Here is a 20763-nt window from a genome sequence, read left to right as displayed (position 1 = left end):
AGCCTCAAAGGACCCTCCCACCTTGGCCTCCTAAAAAGCTGGAATTACAGGCATGGGCCACTGTGCCTGTTCCCTAATAACTATCAGACCAATAGGATAGGAGCTGCTATACTCACTGAACAGAGATGCAGACTGACTCCTTCAAGGGTATACTGCCAGTGTGAGACGGAACTGGGACTAGAAGTCAGGGCTCCTAATCTCCAGTCGTGGCCTCCTTCCTCCCCCATACCAAACCACCTTTCACAAGATGAACAAGAAACTCCAGGGATACCTGCTAAATTTCAACAAGAATATTCTAGGTGAATATTCTTGATGGGCAAGAATCAGCCATTTTGGTCCAATGCAAACTCATCCAAAAGATGGGCCCTCTATCCTTTCCCTGCTTTGGAAAGTGATTTTGCAGGGATACGTGCTGGTGTACACCTCACCTGGAGGCTACATTGTGGCTTGTTTAAAATTACAATTCCTTAAAAGCACAATTCTCAAAATGGAGAGCTGGGATTTAAACCTACGCAGTCCAGATCCAGGATCTATGCTCTAAGCCAAAAGCTATACTCTTTCTTTGGAGACAGACATAGTTAAAGATAAACACAGAGATAAAAGTAGATAGATAAGGACAAATACAGATACTGATATGGATGGCTACAGATACACAATTAAACATACAGAACAGAAACAGATATATCACTCTCAAAAATAATTCTCTTTTCTTTCCCCCTCATCTTGCCATCGTCATCATCTATTTTCTTTTTTTTTTTAAGAGATGGGGTCTTGCTGTCCCACCCAGGCTAGAGTGCAGTGTTACGATCATGGTCAGGCTTGAACCTCCTGGGCTCAAGCGATCCTCCTGCCTCAGCCTCCAAAATAACTACTGGACTACAGGTGCGTGACACCATGCCTAGCTAATTTTTAAATTTTTTTTTCCCCCCCAGAAATGGTGTCTCACCATCTAGCCCAAGTTGGTCTTGAACTCCTGAGCTCAAGTGTTCATACTACCTTGGCCTCCCAAAGTGCTGAGATTACAGGCATTGGCCACTGCGCCCAGCCTCAAAAACAATTCTAAAGAAAAAGGAGGAGAGGCTGGATGTGGTGGCTCATGCTTGTAATCCCAGCTCTTAGGGAGGCAGAGGCGGGAGGATAGCTTGAACCCAGGAGTTCGAGACCTGCCTGGGCAATATAGCGAGACCCTGTTCTCCACAAAAAAAAAAAAAGGAGAAGGAGAGAATGAAAAGGGAGAGGGATTAAAGAAACTATTTTCTCACAATCCATAGTATCTGTATTGAAGAGCTATAATAAGGAATTTCACCACATCCTCTGTGATAGCAACATGATATTTAGGCATTTTCATCTGCACATTGGTCAAGGTGGGTGAATCACTTGAGGCTAGGAGTTCGAGATTAGCCTGGCCAACATGGCAAAAACCCATCTCTACTAAAAATACAAAAATTAGCCAGGAGTGCTGGCACGCACCTGTAGTCCAAGCTACTTGGGAGGCTGAGGTGGGAGAATCGCTTGAACCTGGAGGTGGAGGCTGTAGTGAGCTGAGACTGCACCATTGCACTCCAGCCTCGGTGACAGAGTGAGTGCTGAACTTCAAGAGAATGTCCCAAAGACAGCTGGTCTCCCATCCAGTAGATGAGATCTACCTACTTACAGAAAGAAACTGGTTTCTTGTTTTAAAGCTGAAAAATGACTGAAATGAAAGTTACAGAAAAACTGCATTAAATCCAAAAGGGCTGCTCTCATGTTGTCACAGGTTGTTTACTTTTTCAGTTTGTTCATTTTTCTCCTTACTGTAGTACCCAAGCGTCCTGTATAGAACCATCACCAAGTCCTGGGCCCTGGGCAATCAGGCAGATATATCCAACCTGTTACCTCAGTCCACAAACCAGCTATCCTTTTTGTAAAAAGTCTAGGTGCTATAGGACCCTGCACTTTCTTACTCCTGTATCCTGACTTCAGCACCAAGGAGTATAACAGTTGCATTCCCTGAGCCACAGTCTCCTCATCTGCAAATTAGGGATTCAACGTTATCCACCTCACAGGGCCACTGTGAGACTCAAAAAGAAAATATACAACTTTGCTGGTGTCTGGCACACAGTAAGCCTACTCTGTCAATGCTGGTCATTATCATCATCATGCAATTACACAAACTCTGTCTTTAGGGTGAATTCTCAAAATTTAAACCAATACACTGAGCCTCTCTCTCTCTATATATGTGTATGTATGTAAAAATACAATGTAACAATTCACTATCTTGGCATGTAAAAAAGTTTTAGCGTGAGAACCAAAACTCTTCTGGCACTGGATAAAAATTATCCTCATCGAGCTCAAGGGTGGACTGCCTGTGTCTTCCTGCCCAGTGTATGAGAGGAAGGCAGTGGGCGTGGTCACTCCAGCCACCCACCCCGGCCCCCAGGGCGCAGAGCTCTGACCTCCGTGGACTCCTCTTGCTCGTTGATGACGAGGAAAGCGTCCTCCGCGGCCTGCCGCTTGACGTCCGCTATGGTTTGCTCCATTCGTGCTCTCTCTGTTGCAATCACTTCAAAGGCTTTCTGCTCTGCCTCAGCGACAGCCTTCTGTACTTCTGACATGGCCTGAATTTTCACCTTATTCACAGCTTCTTCTAGAAGAAAGTGACAGTAAAATCAACTGGCCGAGAAATCTTTTCCCTCCCACCCCACTGCAATTCTAAGTAAGGACAGAGCTGACACAAAATGATCTTTTCTAAAACTCCACAGAGAGAAACACATGATCTTCACACTCATGTGTCCATCACACAGGTGCTGGCTGGTACGGAGATGGAGGTGGTCACTGAGCTAGGGCTGTGGACACAAGTGACTAGACACAGACCACACTCTCCTGACTGCTTGTGACCAAGTATGAAAGTGTTTCAGGTGCCATCGTGTATGTCACTATAAGAAACTAGAGTTCCAAGGAGAAAAATGATCAGCTCTTCAGTGGGCAGGGGAAATCAAGACAACGTGTTGTGCTTGAGATGGTAGATGGAAATGAGTTTTTGCAAAGTCTTGCATGCCTAACTAAGAAATTTGACTTTTTCTTTTTTTCTGAGACAGGGCCTTGCTCAACTGTTGCCCAGGCTGGAGTGCACTGGTGCGGTCACAGCACACTGCAGCCTTGACCTCTCTGAATCATGATCCTCCCACCTCAGCCTTCTGAGGAGCTAGGACTGCAGGCGTGTCCCACCACACTCGGCTAATTTTTAAATTTTTTTTGTAGAGACGATGTCTTACTATGTTGCTGAGGCTTGTCTCAAACTCCTGGGCTCAAGTGATCCTCCTACTTCAGCCTCCCAAAGTGCTGGTGTTAAAGTGTTACACGAGTGAGACACCACTCCCCGCTTGACTTTCTTTTTTTTTTTTTTTTTTGAGACGGAGTCTCACTCTGTCGCCCAGGCTGGAATGCAGTGGCGCTATCTCAGCTCACTGCAAGCTCCGCCTCCCGGGTTCATGCCATTCTCCTGCCTCAGCCTCCCGAGTAGCTGGGACTACAGGTGCCTACCACCATGCCCGGCTAATTTTTTTTGTATTTTTAGTAGAGACGGGGTTTCACTGTGTTAGCCAGGATGGTCTCAATCTCCTGACCTTGTGATCCGCCTGCCTTGGCCTCCCAAAGTGCTGTGATTACAGGCATGAACCACCATGCCCGGCTGGCTTGACCTTATTTTCAAAGGAAACTACATAAAGGTTTCTATGCAAGGGGAAGATTAAAGACAGAGATAGCAACCGGGAGACTGGTGCAATGATTGAACTGATATAAGAGGCTGAAGTTAGGCAGAAGTAAGTGGCACTGAGGAAGGGATGAGACAGAAAAAGGTTAGGAGCACCGAAGGGCCTGGAAGTGGGGGTGAAAGAGAAGAATGGTAGTGCTAGGCAATGAAATGGACAGTCCACACAAAGCCAGCATGGAGGCAAGTGAGAAGGCAGAGGTGCCTCTGGGGCATCCAGGTATAAATGGCCAGGAGGCAATTAAATAAGACTAGGTGGAGAAACATGGGCTAAAGACATAGATTTGGGCAGACGGCCAAAAGCCCTGGGTTTTTAAACCCTGTCCACTTACCATCATGCTACCTGGTTCTTGATCACTTCCTCCCATCACCAATGCCCTGCTTGATTTCCCTAGTGTAGACACCGCAAAGTAACACATTGCATGTGTTTGAGCCTCAGTCCTATGAGAATGTGAATGTGGAGTCCCAATATACATAGCCTCCTACATAAGTCCACAGGACCAAACAATCCAGAAGCCTAAGGACAGTCACTCACAGTTTACCTCTTGCACATGGCACGGGCTCAAGGGAGGTTCAAACACAGAGTTCTAGGCTGCAATGAAACAACTTTCCATCATCTTATGGCTCTGACCTTAAGAAAAGAAAGTCTTCACCCCAGAGGCCAAGAACCTTTCAAAAGTCTCTTATCAGATGCCTCTTATTGAGCCAGCGTAACAATGCTCTCAGGTACATTTTATCCCTTCAGCTTAACCATGAATTAGTAATTATCTTGGTTTGGCTAGCTATCTTACTGGAGGTCATCTAAGGTCACAGATGGCACTGTAGCAGAGCAAGGACTCAAAACGAGCTGTCCCAACACCAAAGTTGGGCTCTTAACTATAGTTAACCAAAGGGGTCTCCCAAGTAACCAAAGTCACTAGTTTTAAAGATACCTTGTGGCTGGGCACATTACAGGCTCATGCTTGTAATCCTAGCACTTTGGGAGGCCAAGGCGGGTGGATCACCTGAAGTCAGGAGTTTGAAACCAGCCTGGCCAATATGGTGAAACCCCATCTCTACTAAAAATACAAAAATTAGTCGGGCATCATGGTCGAGGGGGCCTGTAATCCCAGGTACTTGGAAGGCTAAGGCAGGAGAGTTGCTTGAACCTGAGAAGTGGAGACTGCAGTGAGCTGAGATTGTGCCACTGCACTCCAGCCTGGGCAACAGAGCAAGACTCCATCTCAAAAACAAACAAACAAACAAACAAACAAGGCCGGGTGCAGTAGCTCACGCCTGTAATCCCAGCATTTTGGGAGGCCGAGGTAGGTGGATCACCTGAGGTCAGGAGTTACAGGCCAGCCTCAACATGGAGAAACCCCATCCCCACTAAAACTACAAAATTAGCAGGGCATGATGATGCATGCCTGTAATCCCAGCTACTCGGGAGGCTGAGGCAGTAGAACTGCTTGAACCTGGGAGGCGGAAGTTGCGGTGAGCCAAGATCGTGCCATTGCACTCCAGCCTGGGCAACAAGAGTGAAATTCCATCTCAAAAAAAAAAAAAAAAAAAAAAAAAAAAGACAGCGATCTTGTATACAGTAATTATTCTCTCACCTTATGATTATCTTCATTTCCCAAAATTCTATTCCACCTTTTATTAACATAATATACATTTTCCCATTTTCAGCTGCAAGGATTTTTACAAATTAATGTAGCTTTCCAAATTGTTTTTAATGGTGAAATAATACTTTATTGTACAGTGGCACAGGGGCTCACTGCAGTCTTAACTTCCCGTGGTCAAGCGATCCTTCCCCCTCAGCCCCCTAGGTAGCTGGGTCTGTCCACCCTGGCCTCCCAAAGTGCTGGGACTACAGGTGTGAGACACCCCACCCCACCCATACTGTTTCTTCTTTAGTAATTTGTATAATTGTATTTAAGTCTGGACCATTTGCTTTTGAAAGGAAACATTCAAAGGCATGAAAGTGAGAAATGAGGCTGGGCGCAGTGGCTCACACCTGTAATCCCAACTCTTTGGGAGTTGAGGCGGGCGGAGAAACCCCGTCTATACCACAAATACAAAATTAGCCGGGCGTGGTGATGCATGCCTATAATCTCAGCTACTCGGGAGGCTGAGGCAGGAGAATAGCTTGAACCAGGGAGGCGGAGGTTGCAGTGAGCTGAGATCATACCACTGCACTCCAGCCTGGGCAACAAGAGCGAAACTCCATCTCAAAAAAAAAAGGAAAAGTAAGGAATGATTCCAAGAATCTGCAGGTACTCGCTTAATTTCTTATATAAGCCTCTGATCAATTATTGAGTGTCATCAACAAGGTCTTTTAAAATTGTCAACAACGGAGGGTTAAAGACAAGGGGTTAATTTATCAGAGATGCTTTATCTTACATTATCCTGACTACTAATAAGGAAAAATATTTTGCAATATGTTTATTTGTATTTCTCATAGCATAATGTGTCTGTTCATATCTTTCGTTTATTTGCTTACTACTCTGTCTAGATGCTCTTGAAAGAGTCTTTATGAATGTAGGTACTACATTTTTGTAGAAATAAATTTTATCTTAGTAAGAAAACCAAAAGTTGTATTGGACTTAAAAAATGAAACTGGGATGGGGAGGCAAGAAGGGAAAGAATGCCAATATTTGGATAAGGTTGACATTAGTGATGTGACGTTCATTCCCGAACTTACAAAATAGGCAGTCCCCACCATCCTTTATTCTTGTAAAAAAGAAGGCCTAGCAAGAACAGCCTTCACTATAGTAGGCACAGTGAAGGTGAAAGAAAGCACAGACGGATTACAGAGCTGTGTCTAGAGCAGAATTTGGGCACAAATGTGGCAGTAGTGTGAACACAGTATACTGCAGACACCAGTGAAGAGATTAGGCAAAACGAACTCTGCTGCAGGCCCAGAAACAGGGCAAGTCAAGAGGTACTTATTGCCTCAGCGTGACCCAGTGGAAGAGTGTGAAAGGGACTGGAGGGAGCTATTCCAAACTCCTCACCAGCAAAGTAACAAGACAGGTATCAGGAGACATGCAGGACAAGCCAGAGTGGGAGACGCAAGAGCCTAGAGTTCTATGAGGAGCAAGTTTTATACAACCAAAGGACCCAGTTACCAAACCATTCGCCCAGTTATCTGTTCTCTGCTCCCACAAATTAGTGAGTCTGCATGACCTGTGAGTAGTCAGACACATACCTGTTTTCTTCCAAAACTCCACAGGTACGTATCCTGTACCTGGCCTGCTGTTGAACTCTCTCTGAGAATCTGCACAAGAGACATAAAAAGCATAGGGTCAGAAGCTGTCTATGATCATCAGTTTTATTTTTGATCAGATTTCTCATTCACCAGTTAGACTCAAACATTTATTTCATTTAGTATAAAAAATTCTCATATAAGGGCTAAAAATCAGATTATAAAATAGTACACAGTAAATATTTAGTTTTAAAACACACATCCCCATCAAATGAACAAATTAACAGTATTTCAAAGTGGTGAGATTAAAAGTGATATTCACTTTCTTCTTTTTACTTACCTATTATGTCCTAATTTTTTCCCCTATCAACATGGGTTTTTAAGGTACAGTACTCCCTAAAATACAAACATAAGCGCACACAGATTTTTTTTTTTTTTTTTTTTTTTTGAGACGGAGTCTCACTCTGTCACCTAGGCTGGAGTGCAATAGTGCAATCTTGGCTCACTGCAACCTCTGCCTCCCAGGTTCAAGCAATTTTCCTACCTCAGTCTCCCGAGCGGCAGCTGGGAGTACAGGTGTACACCACCCTACCTGGCTATTCTTTTTGTATTTTTAGTTCAGTTGGGGTTTCACCATGTTGGCCATGGTCTCTTTCAAAATTTCTATGTGTTTCAAAAATTTCAAAATAAAACATTAGGAAACATTATCTTTAAATATGTACATAGAAAATTCCATAAGAATACATTAATTGTTAACCATTGAGCCTATGGAAAAATGTAGGGGGAGGAGAGGCAGCATTTTTACAAATTACTTTTTGTGTGTGTGACAGGATGTTGTTCTGTCCCCCAGGCTGGAGTGCAGTGGTGCAGCTGATCATAGCTCACTGCAGCCTCGAACTCCTGGGCCCAGGTCATCCTGCGTCAGCCTCTCGAGTAGCTAGGACTTTAGGCATGTACCACCATGACCGCCTAATTTCCTTTCTAAATTTTTTGCACAGACAGGGTTTCACTATCTCAGGGTTTCCAGGCAGGTCTTGGATTCCTGGCCTCAAGCAATTTTCCTGTCTCAGTCTCCCAAAGAGCTAGGATTACAGTTGTAAGCCATTGTGCCAGGCTGCTATGTAATTACTTCCAATTCAATCTCAAATTCTCCTCCTGTTGTGTAAATCTTTTATAAATTTCATTCTTAAGGAAATCTCCAGCAAGGTTCGGGGCTGTTCCAGCATGGACTGGGTGCTTTCTAGGCCTGCTTTGCCACTAATGCTTGGGGCTCTCCTTCACCAGCCTAGGGATTCCTTTCCTTCCTTTCTTGTGTTGGATCCTCTTTCAGCAATTCAGTGTCTCCCATTTTCTCATTTACTTGCACGTATTGAGGCATATCCTATAGTAGATACCATGGAGAAAGGGGAGGCAGGAGGCGTTTTTGAAAAATTGTAGAGTACTAATCTAACACATACTTGTTCTGGTAGAATTCTAAATTAAAATCATTTTCCTTCAGAATTGTCTTCTAACTTTCGATGATGCTAAATGACTAAGTCTATTTTCCTGTGTTGTCTACTTGGTAGACTGATTCAACCTGGAACTGTCTTGCAGGTCTTGGTAGTTTTTTGGAATTATTTCAAAAACTATTCCATCCTCTCTACTTGTTCTGCTCACTCTTTTTGAAATTCATGATTTGGATATATGAGTTGGATAGATTTCTAATGTTCTTCTCTTTTTCTCACCAGAGATATTAACAATACTACATTATTGGTAGTTTTCTTTTCCCTGAAGAGCTACTATTAATTCCCATTTCTGTTTATGTCCATCTCCAATATTAGAGGCTTACCTTGAGAGAGTGGTCACCTTTAACTGTGCACACATGCCACTAAAAAGCTGCCTGGAAGCCCTGTGACAGTGGATGGAGTCCATCTGCTGTGGACTTAACTAGAAGCACTTTTCCCAAATTTGCCTGCTTATTGAACTCATTAAACATATGTATTCAGATTCTTTTTTTTTTTTTTTGGAGATAGGGTCTTGCTCTGTTGCCCAGGCTGGAGTGCAGTGGCACAATCTCAGCTCACTGCAAGTTCTGCCTCCTGGGCTTAAGCCATCCTCCAACCTCAGCCTCCCAAGTAGCTGGACTATAGGCACACACCACCACAATCAGCTAATTTTCATATTTTTTTGTAGAGACAGGGTTTCACCATATTGCCCAGGCTGGTCTTGAACTCCTGAGTTTAAGCGATCTGCTAGCCTTCGCCTCTCAAAGTGCTTGGATTACTGGCGTCAGCCACCACAGGTAGACTATATTCAGATTTTTGAGTCTCAGAATCATAACATCCAGAAGGGCCTGGATCTTGACTGTCATTCTGAGGAAAAACTGATAGCTGAATAAGTATTTTTTTCTTTGTTTAAAAATTTGGCCAGACGTAGTGAGGGAAACCAGTGATGTAATCTCCGGCACAGGAGGTGGAGGCAGGTGAATCGCCAGAGACCGGGAGTTCCAGAACCAGCCTGTATCAGTGAGGCAATAACTGACAAAATGGCGGGTGTGGTGGTGAGTGCCTGTCAGTCCCGGCTTCTTTCAGGAGAACTAAGGTGCAGTGAGGCGAGGTCGTGCCACTGCACTCCAGCCTGGGCGACAAGCCACCTCCATCTCACAAAAAAAATTGAGCTGGTGCGGTGAAACCAGTGCACTAGTGATCTCAGAACTTTGGAAGGCAGAGGTGGGTGGATCACCCGAAAAGGCCAGGAGGTTTGAGACCAGCCCTGAGCTGGCATGGTAAACCCATCTCTACAAAAAATAAAATTAATGTCGAGCATAATTTGGCCTGCATGCCTGTAATCAACCCCTACTCTCGCCGGGGCTGAGAGCATGAAGTGTTGGGCACCGAGGAGGCAAGGCTACAGTGAGAGGCGAAGATCGTGCCACTGCACTCTAGCCTGGAGTGGCAGTGGGAACTGCTGTCTCAAGAGAAAAAAGAGAAATGAACAGTTTTTACTTGCTGGGTGCTGGTGAGGCACACCTGTAATCTCACCACTTTGGGAGGCCAAGGTGGGTGGATCATGAGGTCAGGAGTTCGAGACCAGCCTGACCAACATGGTGAAACCCCATCTCTACTAAAAATACAAAAATTAGCTGGGCATGGTGGCACGCACCTGTAATCCCAGCTACTTGGGAGGCTGAGGCTGAGGCAGGATAATCACTTGAAGCCAGAGGCGGAGGTTACAGTGAGCTGATATTGCACCACTGTACATCAGCCTACTAGGTGACTCCGTCTCAAAAAAAAAAAAAAAAAATTTCTTTACTTGCGAAATTAGATGGCTGACCAGTCCATAAAATATTAACATGCAATAATGAAAATATTAATATACAATTTAATATCATAAGCCTGAGTTCAGGAAAGTGAACAGTACCAGCAACCCCAAATTCCTAAGAGGTCAGTAATGGCCACAGTAATATTTAAATAATGCTAGCCAGACTGACAATCCTGTCCTAAGAATAGACGTAGCAAGAACTCACTAACTCTGCACCCTCCACCCACACAGCCAGAGGAAACCATTCTCCTGATCTCTGTGATAAGCATTTTCTTCTTTTCCTTATGGTTTTTGCACTTATTTATGCATCCTTTAATAACACCTAAATACATTCCTTGCGGCCTGGACAAAATCTGTTTGTGAAAACATTGTGAATCACAAATTTTCAGGTAGGAAAACTTAAAATGCATTAATTTAAATGAGAAAAGTAATAATGCCATCTAAAGCCTCTAGTCAATTTATCTCCAAATCACCATGGTTTTAACCATCCACACCATGGATTTCCGCATAACCCAATACATTTATTTATTTATTTATTTATTTATTTAGCAACAGGGTCTCACTCTGTTGCCCAGGCTGGAATGCGGGGCGTGATCTCAGCTCACCACAACCTCCGCCTCCCAGGTTCGAGTGATTCTCGTGCCTCAGCCTCCCGAGCAGGTAGGAGTACAAGCATGTGCTAACATGCCTGGCTAACTTTTTTGTATTTGTAGTAGAGACAGGGTTTTGACATGTTGGCCAGGCTGGTCTAGAACTCCTGGCCTCACGTGATCCACCTGGTTCAGCATCCCAAAGTGCTGGCATTACAGGCATGAGACACTGTACCTAGCTAACTCAAGACTTTAAAAACACTATTTATGCTGGGCACGGTGGCTCACGCCTGTAATCCCAGCACTTTGGGAGGCCAAGGCGGGTGGATCACGAGGTCAGGAGATCGAGACCATCCTGGCTAACACAGTGAAACCCCGTCTCTACTAAAAATACAAAAAAATTAGCTGGGCGTAGTGGTGGGCGCCTGTAGTCCCAGCTACTCGGGAGGCTGAGGCAGGAGAATGGCGTGAACCCGGGAGGCGGAGCTTGCAGCGAGCCGAGATCGCGCCACCGCACTCCAGCCTGGGCGACTGAGCAAGACTCCGTCTCTCAAAAAAAAGAACCCCCCCCCCCCCAAAAAAAAACCCCAAAAAAACCACTAATTACTTGGTCAGGCATGGTAGCTTATGCCTGTAAATCCCAGCACTTTGGGAGGCCAAGGAGGGCAGATGACTTGAAGTTGGGAGTTCGAGACCAGCCTGGCCAACATGGTAAAACCTCATCTCTACTAAAAACACAAAAATTAGCTGGCTGTGGTAGGACACACCTGTAAACTCAGCTACTCGGGAGGCAAAGGCAGGAGAATTGCTCCAACCTGGGGAGCAGTGAGCCAAGATTATGCCACTGCATTCCAGCCTGGGTGACAGACTAAGACTCCGTCTCAAACAAAAACACTAATTACTTATTTAAAAGTCATTGGTGAGGCCAGGCGCGGTAGCTCATGCTTGTAATTCCAGCACTTTGGGAGGGCGAAGCAGGTGGATCACAAGGTTAGGAACTGGAGACCAGCCTGGCCAACACAGTGAAACCCCATCTCTACTTAAGAAAAAAAAAAAATTAGCTGGGCATGGTGGCAGGCGCCTGTAATCCCAGTTACTCAGGAAGCTGAGGCAGGAGAATCGCTTGAACCCAGGAGGCAGAGGTTGCAGTGAGCTGAGATCATGTCATTGGACTCTAGCCTGGGAGATAAGAGCTAGACTCTGTTTCCAAAAAAAAAAAAAGGTCATTGGTGAAATTCTTTTGAAATGTCTATTATTGGTATAAAAATATGCCAGAATGTAAAACAACTATGTATCTAAGAACTCATTTCAGGCCGGGCATGGTGGCTTACGTCTGTAATCCCAGCACTTTGGGAGGCCAAGGTGGGTGGATCATCTGAGGTCAGGAGTTCAAGAGCAGCCTGGCCAACATGGTGAAACCCCATCTCTACTAAAAATACAGAAGCAGCCAGGCGTGGTGGCGGGTGCCTGTAATCCCAGCTACCCAGGAGACTGAGGCAAGAGAACTGCTTGAACCCGGGAGGTTGCAATGAGCCAAGATCGTGCCACTGCATTCCAGCCTGGGCAACAGAGCAAGACTGTTTCAAAAAAAAAAAAAAAAAAAAAAAGACCTCATTTCACAGTTAGACTTTCTTGATGAAGCTAACTGTACCCAAGCTCCAAGCTCCTCATATGTCATCACAGACCAGTAGCACTTTTTGGAGTTATTATAGTTCACATTTTGCATATTACATTTATTTAGGATATGAATTATACTGTCATTCTATACTAAAATGGACAATAAACATAGAAATAAACATGAAATAAACACATAAATGACACTAAAATATACTATTTAAATCAGGTTGATAGTGCTCTCAGAAACCTGATAGAAGAAAACATGTATCCATGAAGAGCTAAACCTAGAATGACAATATAACTTATCATCCAGATTGCCTTCATTGTTGAGAATGAGGGAAGTGCTAGTAACAACTGTAACAAGATACAGGCATAAACTGGACTGTCTCAGGCAAATCAAAAAATATGGTCCCCAGAGCTAATCCATGATACAAAAGGTGGGAAAGGTGAGTAGTGGTCATGCACAGCCATGTTTAAATGACTCCAGCAAGATCTGTATCTTGGCTCAGCAACCTCTGGCTCACAACTGCAGCTCCCTCTGTACTCTATGCTTCTCGCCTGCACATGTGTAGACTCACTAACGGATGAAGTATGGCTTGGGTGTAAACTTTAGCTAAGACTCCAAAAGTCTTTCTCCCTGTCTGAAAGTCACACAGGGACTATCTGCAAATGTTCAGAAAGTAAGGGAGACCAGAAGGTTAGCTTTGTCTGTTTTTGGAGGTTGTTTTTTTTTTTTTTTTCTTTTTTTGAGAGGGAGTCTCTGTCGCCCAGGCTGGAGTGCAGTGGTGCAATCTTGGCTCACTTCAAGCTCCGCCTCCTAGGTTCACGCCATTCTCCTGCCTCAGCCTCCCGAGTAGCTGGGACTACAGGCACTCGCCACCACACCTGGCTAATTTTTTGTATTTTTAGTAGAGATGGAGTTTCACCGTGTTAACCAGGATGGTTTCGATCTCTTGACCTTGTGATCCGCCCACTTCAGCCTCCCAAAGTGCTGGGATTATAGGCGTGAGTCACTGCGTCTGGCCTGTTTTTGGAGTTTTTACAAAAGGAATCATACTAATACTATAACTCTACGTACGTGTTGATGCCTTGTTGTGCTAGATATTCCACCTAATGGTGGTATTCCATGGTTGGCTCCAGAGCTGCTGCTGTGGGTGGGGTAGGGAAAGGGAAGCCTTTAGCTCCCACTGTCTGGACATACTGTATTAATTCTGGCTTTGCCTCGAGTTTTCCTTACAGTTTTTTAGAGACTAATAGCTGCCTTCAATGGAACATGCTAGGTCTGTCGTAAGAGACTTGTTCTCCGTGGTGAACATTTGGGAACTCAGAGTGCGTGGGAAAAGAGTCTGATCACAGATGGCTTGTCACTCAGCTATGCCTTTGGATAGGGCACCTTCTCAGTTACTGGGTGAATGTGCTGGAACATTTTGAGGGGAATAACTGAGGCTTGCTGGATGTACTCTGGATTGCTGCTGCTTCGGACTTGGAAAGGCAAGGGGGGGCAACCTAGTGTGGTACAGTAAATCCTTTTGTAGGAGGCCACCAGACCACGGAGGATTGAGTGGTATTGTTCTGAATGGTGGGCTGGGGACAGGAAGAAGGAAGGTAAGGTAAACACTTTCAAGGCTACTGTGAGAAACAAAAGTGATGACACAAGAGTGCCTAGTACATACATCCAGCCAGGCTGAATTTGACAACCAAACACTCTTTGACCAACACCTAGCACACATATATGTAGAGAATCAAAGACAGAACAAAATCACAAATATTCTCATTCTCCACGAAGAAGAATTAACATTTTTTGAACGTGCCTCGTACCAGTCTGGGCACAGTGGCTCAGGCCTGAAGTCCTGGTGTTTTGGGAGGCTGAGGCAGGAAGATCGCTTGAGGCCAGGAGTCCAAGGCCAGCCTGGGCAAACACAGCAAGACCCTGTCTATATAAAACAAACCCCACCCTCCACCCCCACCCCCCGCCACCCACCAAAACATGCCAGGGGCTTCATATATTTTCTCACTTCCTCTTCATAATCACCTGAGTCTCCCCAAATCCACAATCAAACACCACCTTTCTTTTTTTTTCTTCTTCTTTTTTTTTGAGATGGAGTCTTGCTCAGTAGCCCAGGCTGGAGTGCAGTGGTGTGATCTCGGCTCACTGCAAGCTCCGCCTCCTGGGTTCATTCATGCCATTCTCCTGCCTCAGCCTCCCGAGTAGCTGGGACTACAGGTGCCCACTACCACGCCTAGCTATCTTTTTTTGTATTTTTAGTGGAGAGGGGTTTCACCATTTTAGCCAGGATGGTCTCGATCTACTGACCTCGTGATCTGCCCACCTTGCCCTCCCAAAGTGCTGGGATTACAGGTGTGAGCCACCACGCCTGGCCGAGAACCACCTTTCTTTAAAGTCAAGTAGAAAAAGCCTTCTGTGACATATTGGTGGGCTCTAAAGGCTGACATTTACTCTGGGTTCCCCGCAGACTCTCCCCTTACCATTGCTGAGAGAATCTGTACTCCCAGGGCTGTGTTGCCTGGAGACCAACTCAGTCCCTGTTTTCCTCAGCTCTGTGTTTTCATTGTACCGTCTTTTCCAATAGTTGAGTTCTTCACGATCTGATTCCTGACAGCGCCGCAGAACTGCCATGGAGCGCCTTGTTTTCTCTACCATTTCCATAATGCAATTCAGCGCCTGAGTCAGAGAGGGGGCCAGGCAAAGATGAGATGAGAACATCCAAACAACCATAAATCAGCCCAATGCAGTATGAGGAATTCAGGTTCCTTAAAGTACAGGTTTAGGAATATCAAGTTTACATTTAAAACCCTTTATTGCTATCTGTTTCTCCATCAGCCAGGAAGGACATTGGTGTTGAGGCTGACAAACCTATTGAGGACAGTAACTACCAGGGCTTCCAGTGTTTGGACAGAACCTCAGATGCATGGCCTTCTGGCCAACTGTCTACGATTTCATGTTACTGCAGCATTTGTTGTATCCCTGGGGTCTGCAGCACTCTGTAAGTTTGCTGTGGCTGAACCATAAAATAAGGTATACACAGATTTCTAACAGAAATTATGAATTTTGATAAGATGAGGAAGGTTGCTATCTTTCAGAATGCAAAATAATTTTGGAATATAAACAATTTTGGGGGGTTGAATTACCTAGAAGTTTGTTACTGACCTGTGTTCTAAAACTACGAAACATGAATATGTGGGCTAAAAAACAATTCTCTTTACTACAGAAGGAGCAGAATTGAAAAAAATAAAAAGAAAGTTTCTTTCGATAAAAATTTAACAAATAACAAACGAATTCTGTCTTGCTATGTTGCCCAGACTAGACTTGAAGTCTTGGCTCCTGGGCTTAAGAGATACTCCTGCCTTAGCTTCCCGAGTAGCTGGGACTACAGGGATGTGCCACTGTGCCTGGCTACAAACCTTTGTTTTTAACCATTATACTACATGACTTTATTTGGTTTCTGACCTGAAGTGATCATCCCATCACAAAGATTAGGGAGTGACTGTAATTCTTTAGCTGAGGGAGTAGTAGCTAAACCAACTTTTATTAAAAGCAAAGGATGCCATGGCTGTGGTTATGTTCACTTCAAACATACATGTTCCTTTAATTATTGGTAGCATTAAGAATCAAAAGTAGGCTGAGTGCAGTGGCTCACACCTGTAATCTCAGCACTCTGGGAGGCTGAGGTGGGGAGATCACTTGAGGTCTGGAGTTTGAGATGAGCCTGGCCAACATGGCAAAACCCTGTCTCTACTAAAAATACAAAAATTAGCTGGGCGTGGTGGCATACACCTGTAATCCCAGCTACTCTGGAGGCTGAGGCAGGAGAATTGCTTGAACCCGGGAGGTGGAAGTTGCAATGAGCTGGGAGCACACCACTGTACTCCATCCTGGGCAACAGAGCGAGACTCCTGTTTCAAAAAAAGGTAATAAAGAATTAGGGACATTACACACTACAAGATTCTTACATGGTCAAGATGTTTCCATTCATCAGCCCATTCCCTTTCTGTCAAACGATGATCTACCAACTCATCTTGATAGCCTCCATTTAGACCTATTAGAAATTAGAGATTAAATTCAAAGACAGCAAGAAAAACACAATAGAAGCAAATTCTACCAAGTAAATACACACATATTCATCATTACTTTGAACACACTATTAAGGCAATGATTCACAATGGGGTAGGGGACCCACAAAATGACAATATAACAAACAAAGGATCACTATTCAGATTATATTAAGAAAACCCCAACAAATCAATTGTAAAACACAAAATAGCCCTAAAGAAAAAGAGGTAAAAGAAATAAACAGGTATGTTATACATAGCATTTAACACCTAACATATTGGAAAAAATTAAAATGTCAGATAATACCAAGTGTTGGCAAGGATGTGGTGCAATGCGAGTAATTAACCACCAAAACCAGAGTGTCTACTGGTACAAACACTTGGAAACCGCTTAACATTATCAGTAACTTAAAAAAATTTTTTTTGGTGGGGGGATAGTTTTGATATATACTGAAATTTCCAGGAATGGAACAACTGTGTGAATTAAAGGTATACCAATAAGAATTGTCTACTATTTTGAAGAACTCAAATCATAAACAGCAACAGTGCTTAGTCTTTGAGTCATTAACACAACACCCCTGTTACCAGTCTGAATTTATAGGCATAATATTCATAGTGACTATGTATCAGTGTGAGAATCTGTTTATTTCAGTATATATTGAGTTCCTCATGATCTGTACAATCTGTCAAAAAATGTAGTAATAAGAGCCAGGTGTGGTGGGGCGTGCCTATAGTCCCAGCCACTCAGGAGGTTGACACAGGCAGATCACTTGAGCCCAGGAGTTCAGCCTGGGCAATATAGTGAGACCCCATACCTAGTTTTTGGCATACTTTTTTCTCAAGTCAAACTGGCAAAAAATGTGCAGAAGAAACCATTAGCAAGTCAGCTTTTTTTCCCTGCACTTTGCTATTTCCAATCAAAGGAAGTCAGTTTTCCCTTAACAGAGTCTCACTCTGTCACCAGGCTGGAGTGCACCAGCGTGATCTTGGCTCACTGCAACCTCTGCCTCCTGGGTTCACGCCCTTCTCCTGCCTCAGCCTCCTGAGTAGCTGGGACTATAGGCGCCTGCCACCATGCCCGGCTAATTTTTTGTATTTTTAGTAGAGACGAGATTTCACCATGTTAGCCAAGACGGTCTCGATCTCATGACCTCATGATCCGCCTGCCTAGGCCTCCCAAAGTGCTGGGATTACAGGTGTGAACCACCATGCCCAATCCCCACAAGCAGTTTTTAATAGATAAAAGAGAGGCATAGGAGTAACAGGGGTTGAACACTAGGATTGGTATCCTAACATACTGCTAGTACATCTAAGCCTTGGGCATAAGACAATTGGGGTCTGAATTTTGTCTCTGCCAATTATCAGCTATGTGATTTTGGCCATAGTTCTTTCATCTTTCATCTGTAAAAAGGGGATAACAATTGCCTGGGACTCCTGTGAGGATTAAATGAGACAATGTACGTACAACACAATCTAAGTGGTAGCTATGACTCAGTAAATGTTGGCTCTGAGAACACCATAGCTGCTACAGCCTTCCCTATTCAGCTACTATCCCACTACATGATGCCAGGGGCCCCAATGTGGCCAAGCATCTGAAAGATGCTAGTGAGCCTAAATAAGAGGAAGTCAGGGCAAATGTGTTGCAATTTCTTACTTAACAAGGTACAAACGGAAATTTAGGGAAACCCTGGAAGCTGATAGCCCTTTAGTTCCCTGCTCTGACAGATGCTCAGCAGTTATACTCCAAAAAACCTTATACTGAAAATGTGTACGAGTACATGACAAAATACTCTGTCCAAAACTAGAAGAGGTTTGTTAAGGTTTCTTTTCTGTTTCTTCCTAAATTTAATGGTTTCTGAGCACCCAGGTACCAGGCACTCCAAATGGAACAACAACCCAGCACAGGGGGTGGTGTTATTTCCATTTAGAAATTACTCTTCTGAGGCTCAGAGAGCCCAAGCAACTTGCATGAGATCACACAGCTAGTTAGGATGCAGAGCTGAGATTTCGAGATGCCTCACCTCCTGACCTAAATGTCCATACACTTTCACTTCCAAGGTGAAATCTTGCATCTTTCTCGCTTAATTTTAAAAACTTTGTTTTTTTTGTTGTGTTGAGGCAGGGTCTCATTCTGTTGCCCAGGAGGGGAGTGTAGTGGCACCATCATGGCTCATTGCAGTCTTGACCTCTTGGGCTCGTGCAATTCTCCTGACTCATTTTTTTGCTTTGTTTTTTATTTTTTGTTTTTGTTTTTGTCTTTGTTTGGAGACGGAGTCTTGCTCTGTCGCCCAGGCTGGAGTGCAGTGGCATGATGTTGGCTCACTGCAAGCTCTGCCTCCCGGGTTCACACCATTCTCCTGCCTCAGCCTCATGAGTAGCTGGGACTACAGGCGCCTGCCACCTCGCCTGGCTAATTTTTGTATTTTTAGTAGAGACAGGGTTTCACCATGTTAGCCAGGATGGTCTCGATCTCCTGACCTCATGATCCACCTGCCTCGGCCTCCCAAAGTGCTAGGATTACAGTCGTGAGCCACCACGCCCAGCCCCTCCTGCCTCATTTTTAATTTTTGTTGTTGTAGAGATGAGCTCTCCCTATGTTGCCCAGGCTGGTATCAAACTTCTGGCCTCAAGTGATCCTCCTGCCTTGGCCTCCCAAAGTGCTGGGATTATAGGCATGAGCCACTGAGCTTGGCCTAATTTTTTTTCTTGTTGTTGAGACGGAGTCTCGCTCTGTCGCCCAGGCTGGAGTGCAGTGGCCGGATCTCAGCTTACTGCAAGCTCTGCCTCCCAGGTTTACGCCATTCTCCTGCCTCAGCCTCCCGAGTAGCTGGGACTACAGGCGCCCGCCACCTCGCCCTGCTAGTTTTTTTAGTAGAGACGGGCTTTCACCGTGTTAGCCAGGATGGTCTCGATCTCCTGACCTTGTGATCCGCCCGTCTCGGCCTCCCAAAGTGCTGGGATTACAGGCTTGAGCCACCGCACCCGGCCGCTTGGCCTAATTTTAAAAAGATTTATAGAAGAACTGCAAAAGGAGCACAGAGAATTCTCACATATCTTCAAACAGTTTTCAAATGTTAACATTTTATCTTGTTTGCTTTTTCATTCTCTTTTTCTGAATCATTCGAGAATAGGCGATACCCCTTTATTCTTTTTTAGACAGGTCTCACTCTGTCACCCAGACTGAATGCAGTGGCAAGATCATGGCTCAATGTAGCTTTGACTTCCTGGACTCAAGTGATCCTCCCTCCTCAGCCTCCCTAGCAGCTGCGACCACAGGCGCATGCCACCAAACCTGGCTAGTTTTTAAAAGTTTTTTTGTAGAGACAGGGTCTCACCATGTTGCCCAGACTGGCTTCAAATGATCCTTCCACCTCAACTGGGATTACAGACACTAGTCACCACACCCAGCTGTACTTCTATCATATCATAGCAACAAGGTATCAAATAAGATTAATACCAAATAAGATCAACTACAATTCTAATAGTCTACGTATAATATTGTTTTATCCAATCAGTGGGAAAAAGCAATCATGATATTATTTGACTTTATCATTGAGTTGGAAAGAAATCCAAGAATCCAGTCTGAATTTACCATGCTGCTTAGGTTGCTTACCGAGACTGTGGTGTCTATCACGAACTTCTCGATGCTCTAGCATCTTGTTGGGTTCCCGATACAGGTGAGAAGTTGCGATATCCTCTAAGGTGTAATGCTGAAGAGGCGGAGGGGTAGGATGGAATTGGCCCCCAGGATTCATTAGGGGCACAGTGAGAGCAGGACTGTGCCGAGGAGCAGGGCTGATGGTACATACTCTCTTGGCAGGAGGCTCAGGAGCGATTGTATCTCTATCAAAACTATTCTCTTCTCTCCTATAGAAGAAGCAGAAGTGCATATTTGATCCTGTCAACAAGTTTTCATGCAGACATTTCCCGAGAACCTAGTGTGTGTTAGCGATTTTGCTATACACTGGCATAAACAGGAAGACTCTAAGGAAAGGTGTGACATGAGGCATGAACTGAACTGTCTTCAGGGGCCAGGCACCTCATGTAAATTGCTGACTTATACCAGCATGAAAAAGGAGGTCAAATCCATCCATAACCAGACAGAAACATTAACCCTCATAATGCAAAGGAGAGACTAAGGAGATGACAGCCTTTTTCTAAGTTATGGGTTCAACAATACTTAGGAAAGTATTAAGGTCAAATTTGTTACCATGGAGGTGAGTTACTGGAAAGAAACTACATGGGAGGAA

General features: G+C 44.5%; 1 protein-coding gene across 2 annotated transcripts in view; it reads right to left on the bottom strand.

Moving 5' to 3' along the window:
- The window catches only part of CBFA2T2 (CBFA2/RUNX1 partner transcriptional co-repressor 2), a 164703-nt gene that overhangs the window by 6581 nt on the left and 137359 nt on the right, over positions 1 to 20763 (bottom strand). Inside the window, exons 6-10 of one of the 2 annotated variants that reach the window (XM_003904844.5) lie at positions 20127 to 20380; positions 16415 to 16500; positions 14930 to 15125; positions 6939 to 7007; positions 2436 to 2626 (exon numbers count right to left, since the gene is read on the bottom strand). In XM_003904844.5, coding sequence (XP_003904893.2) covers positions 2436 to 2626; positions 6939 to 7007; positions 14930 to 15125; positions 16415 to 16500; positions 20127 to 20380 — 796 coding nt within the window. The remainder of the gene's footprint in view (positions 1 to 2435; positions 2627 to 6938; positions 7008 to 14929; positions 15126 to 16414; positions 16501 to 20126; positions 20381 to 20763) is intronic. The other variant, XM_009216317.3, reaches the window with a different exon arrangement.

Source organism: Papio anubis, chromosome 16, assembly GCF_008728515.1.
Source record: "Papio anubis isolate 15944 chromosome 16, Panubis1.0, whole genome shotgun sequence".
Lineage (NCBI taxonomy): Eukaryota > Metazoa > Chordata > Mammalia > Primates > Cercopithecidae > Papio > Papio anubis.
The sequence above is the reverse complement of the archived record's forward strand: the minus strand, read 5'-3'. Positions and strand labels throughout refer to the sequence as shown.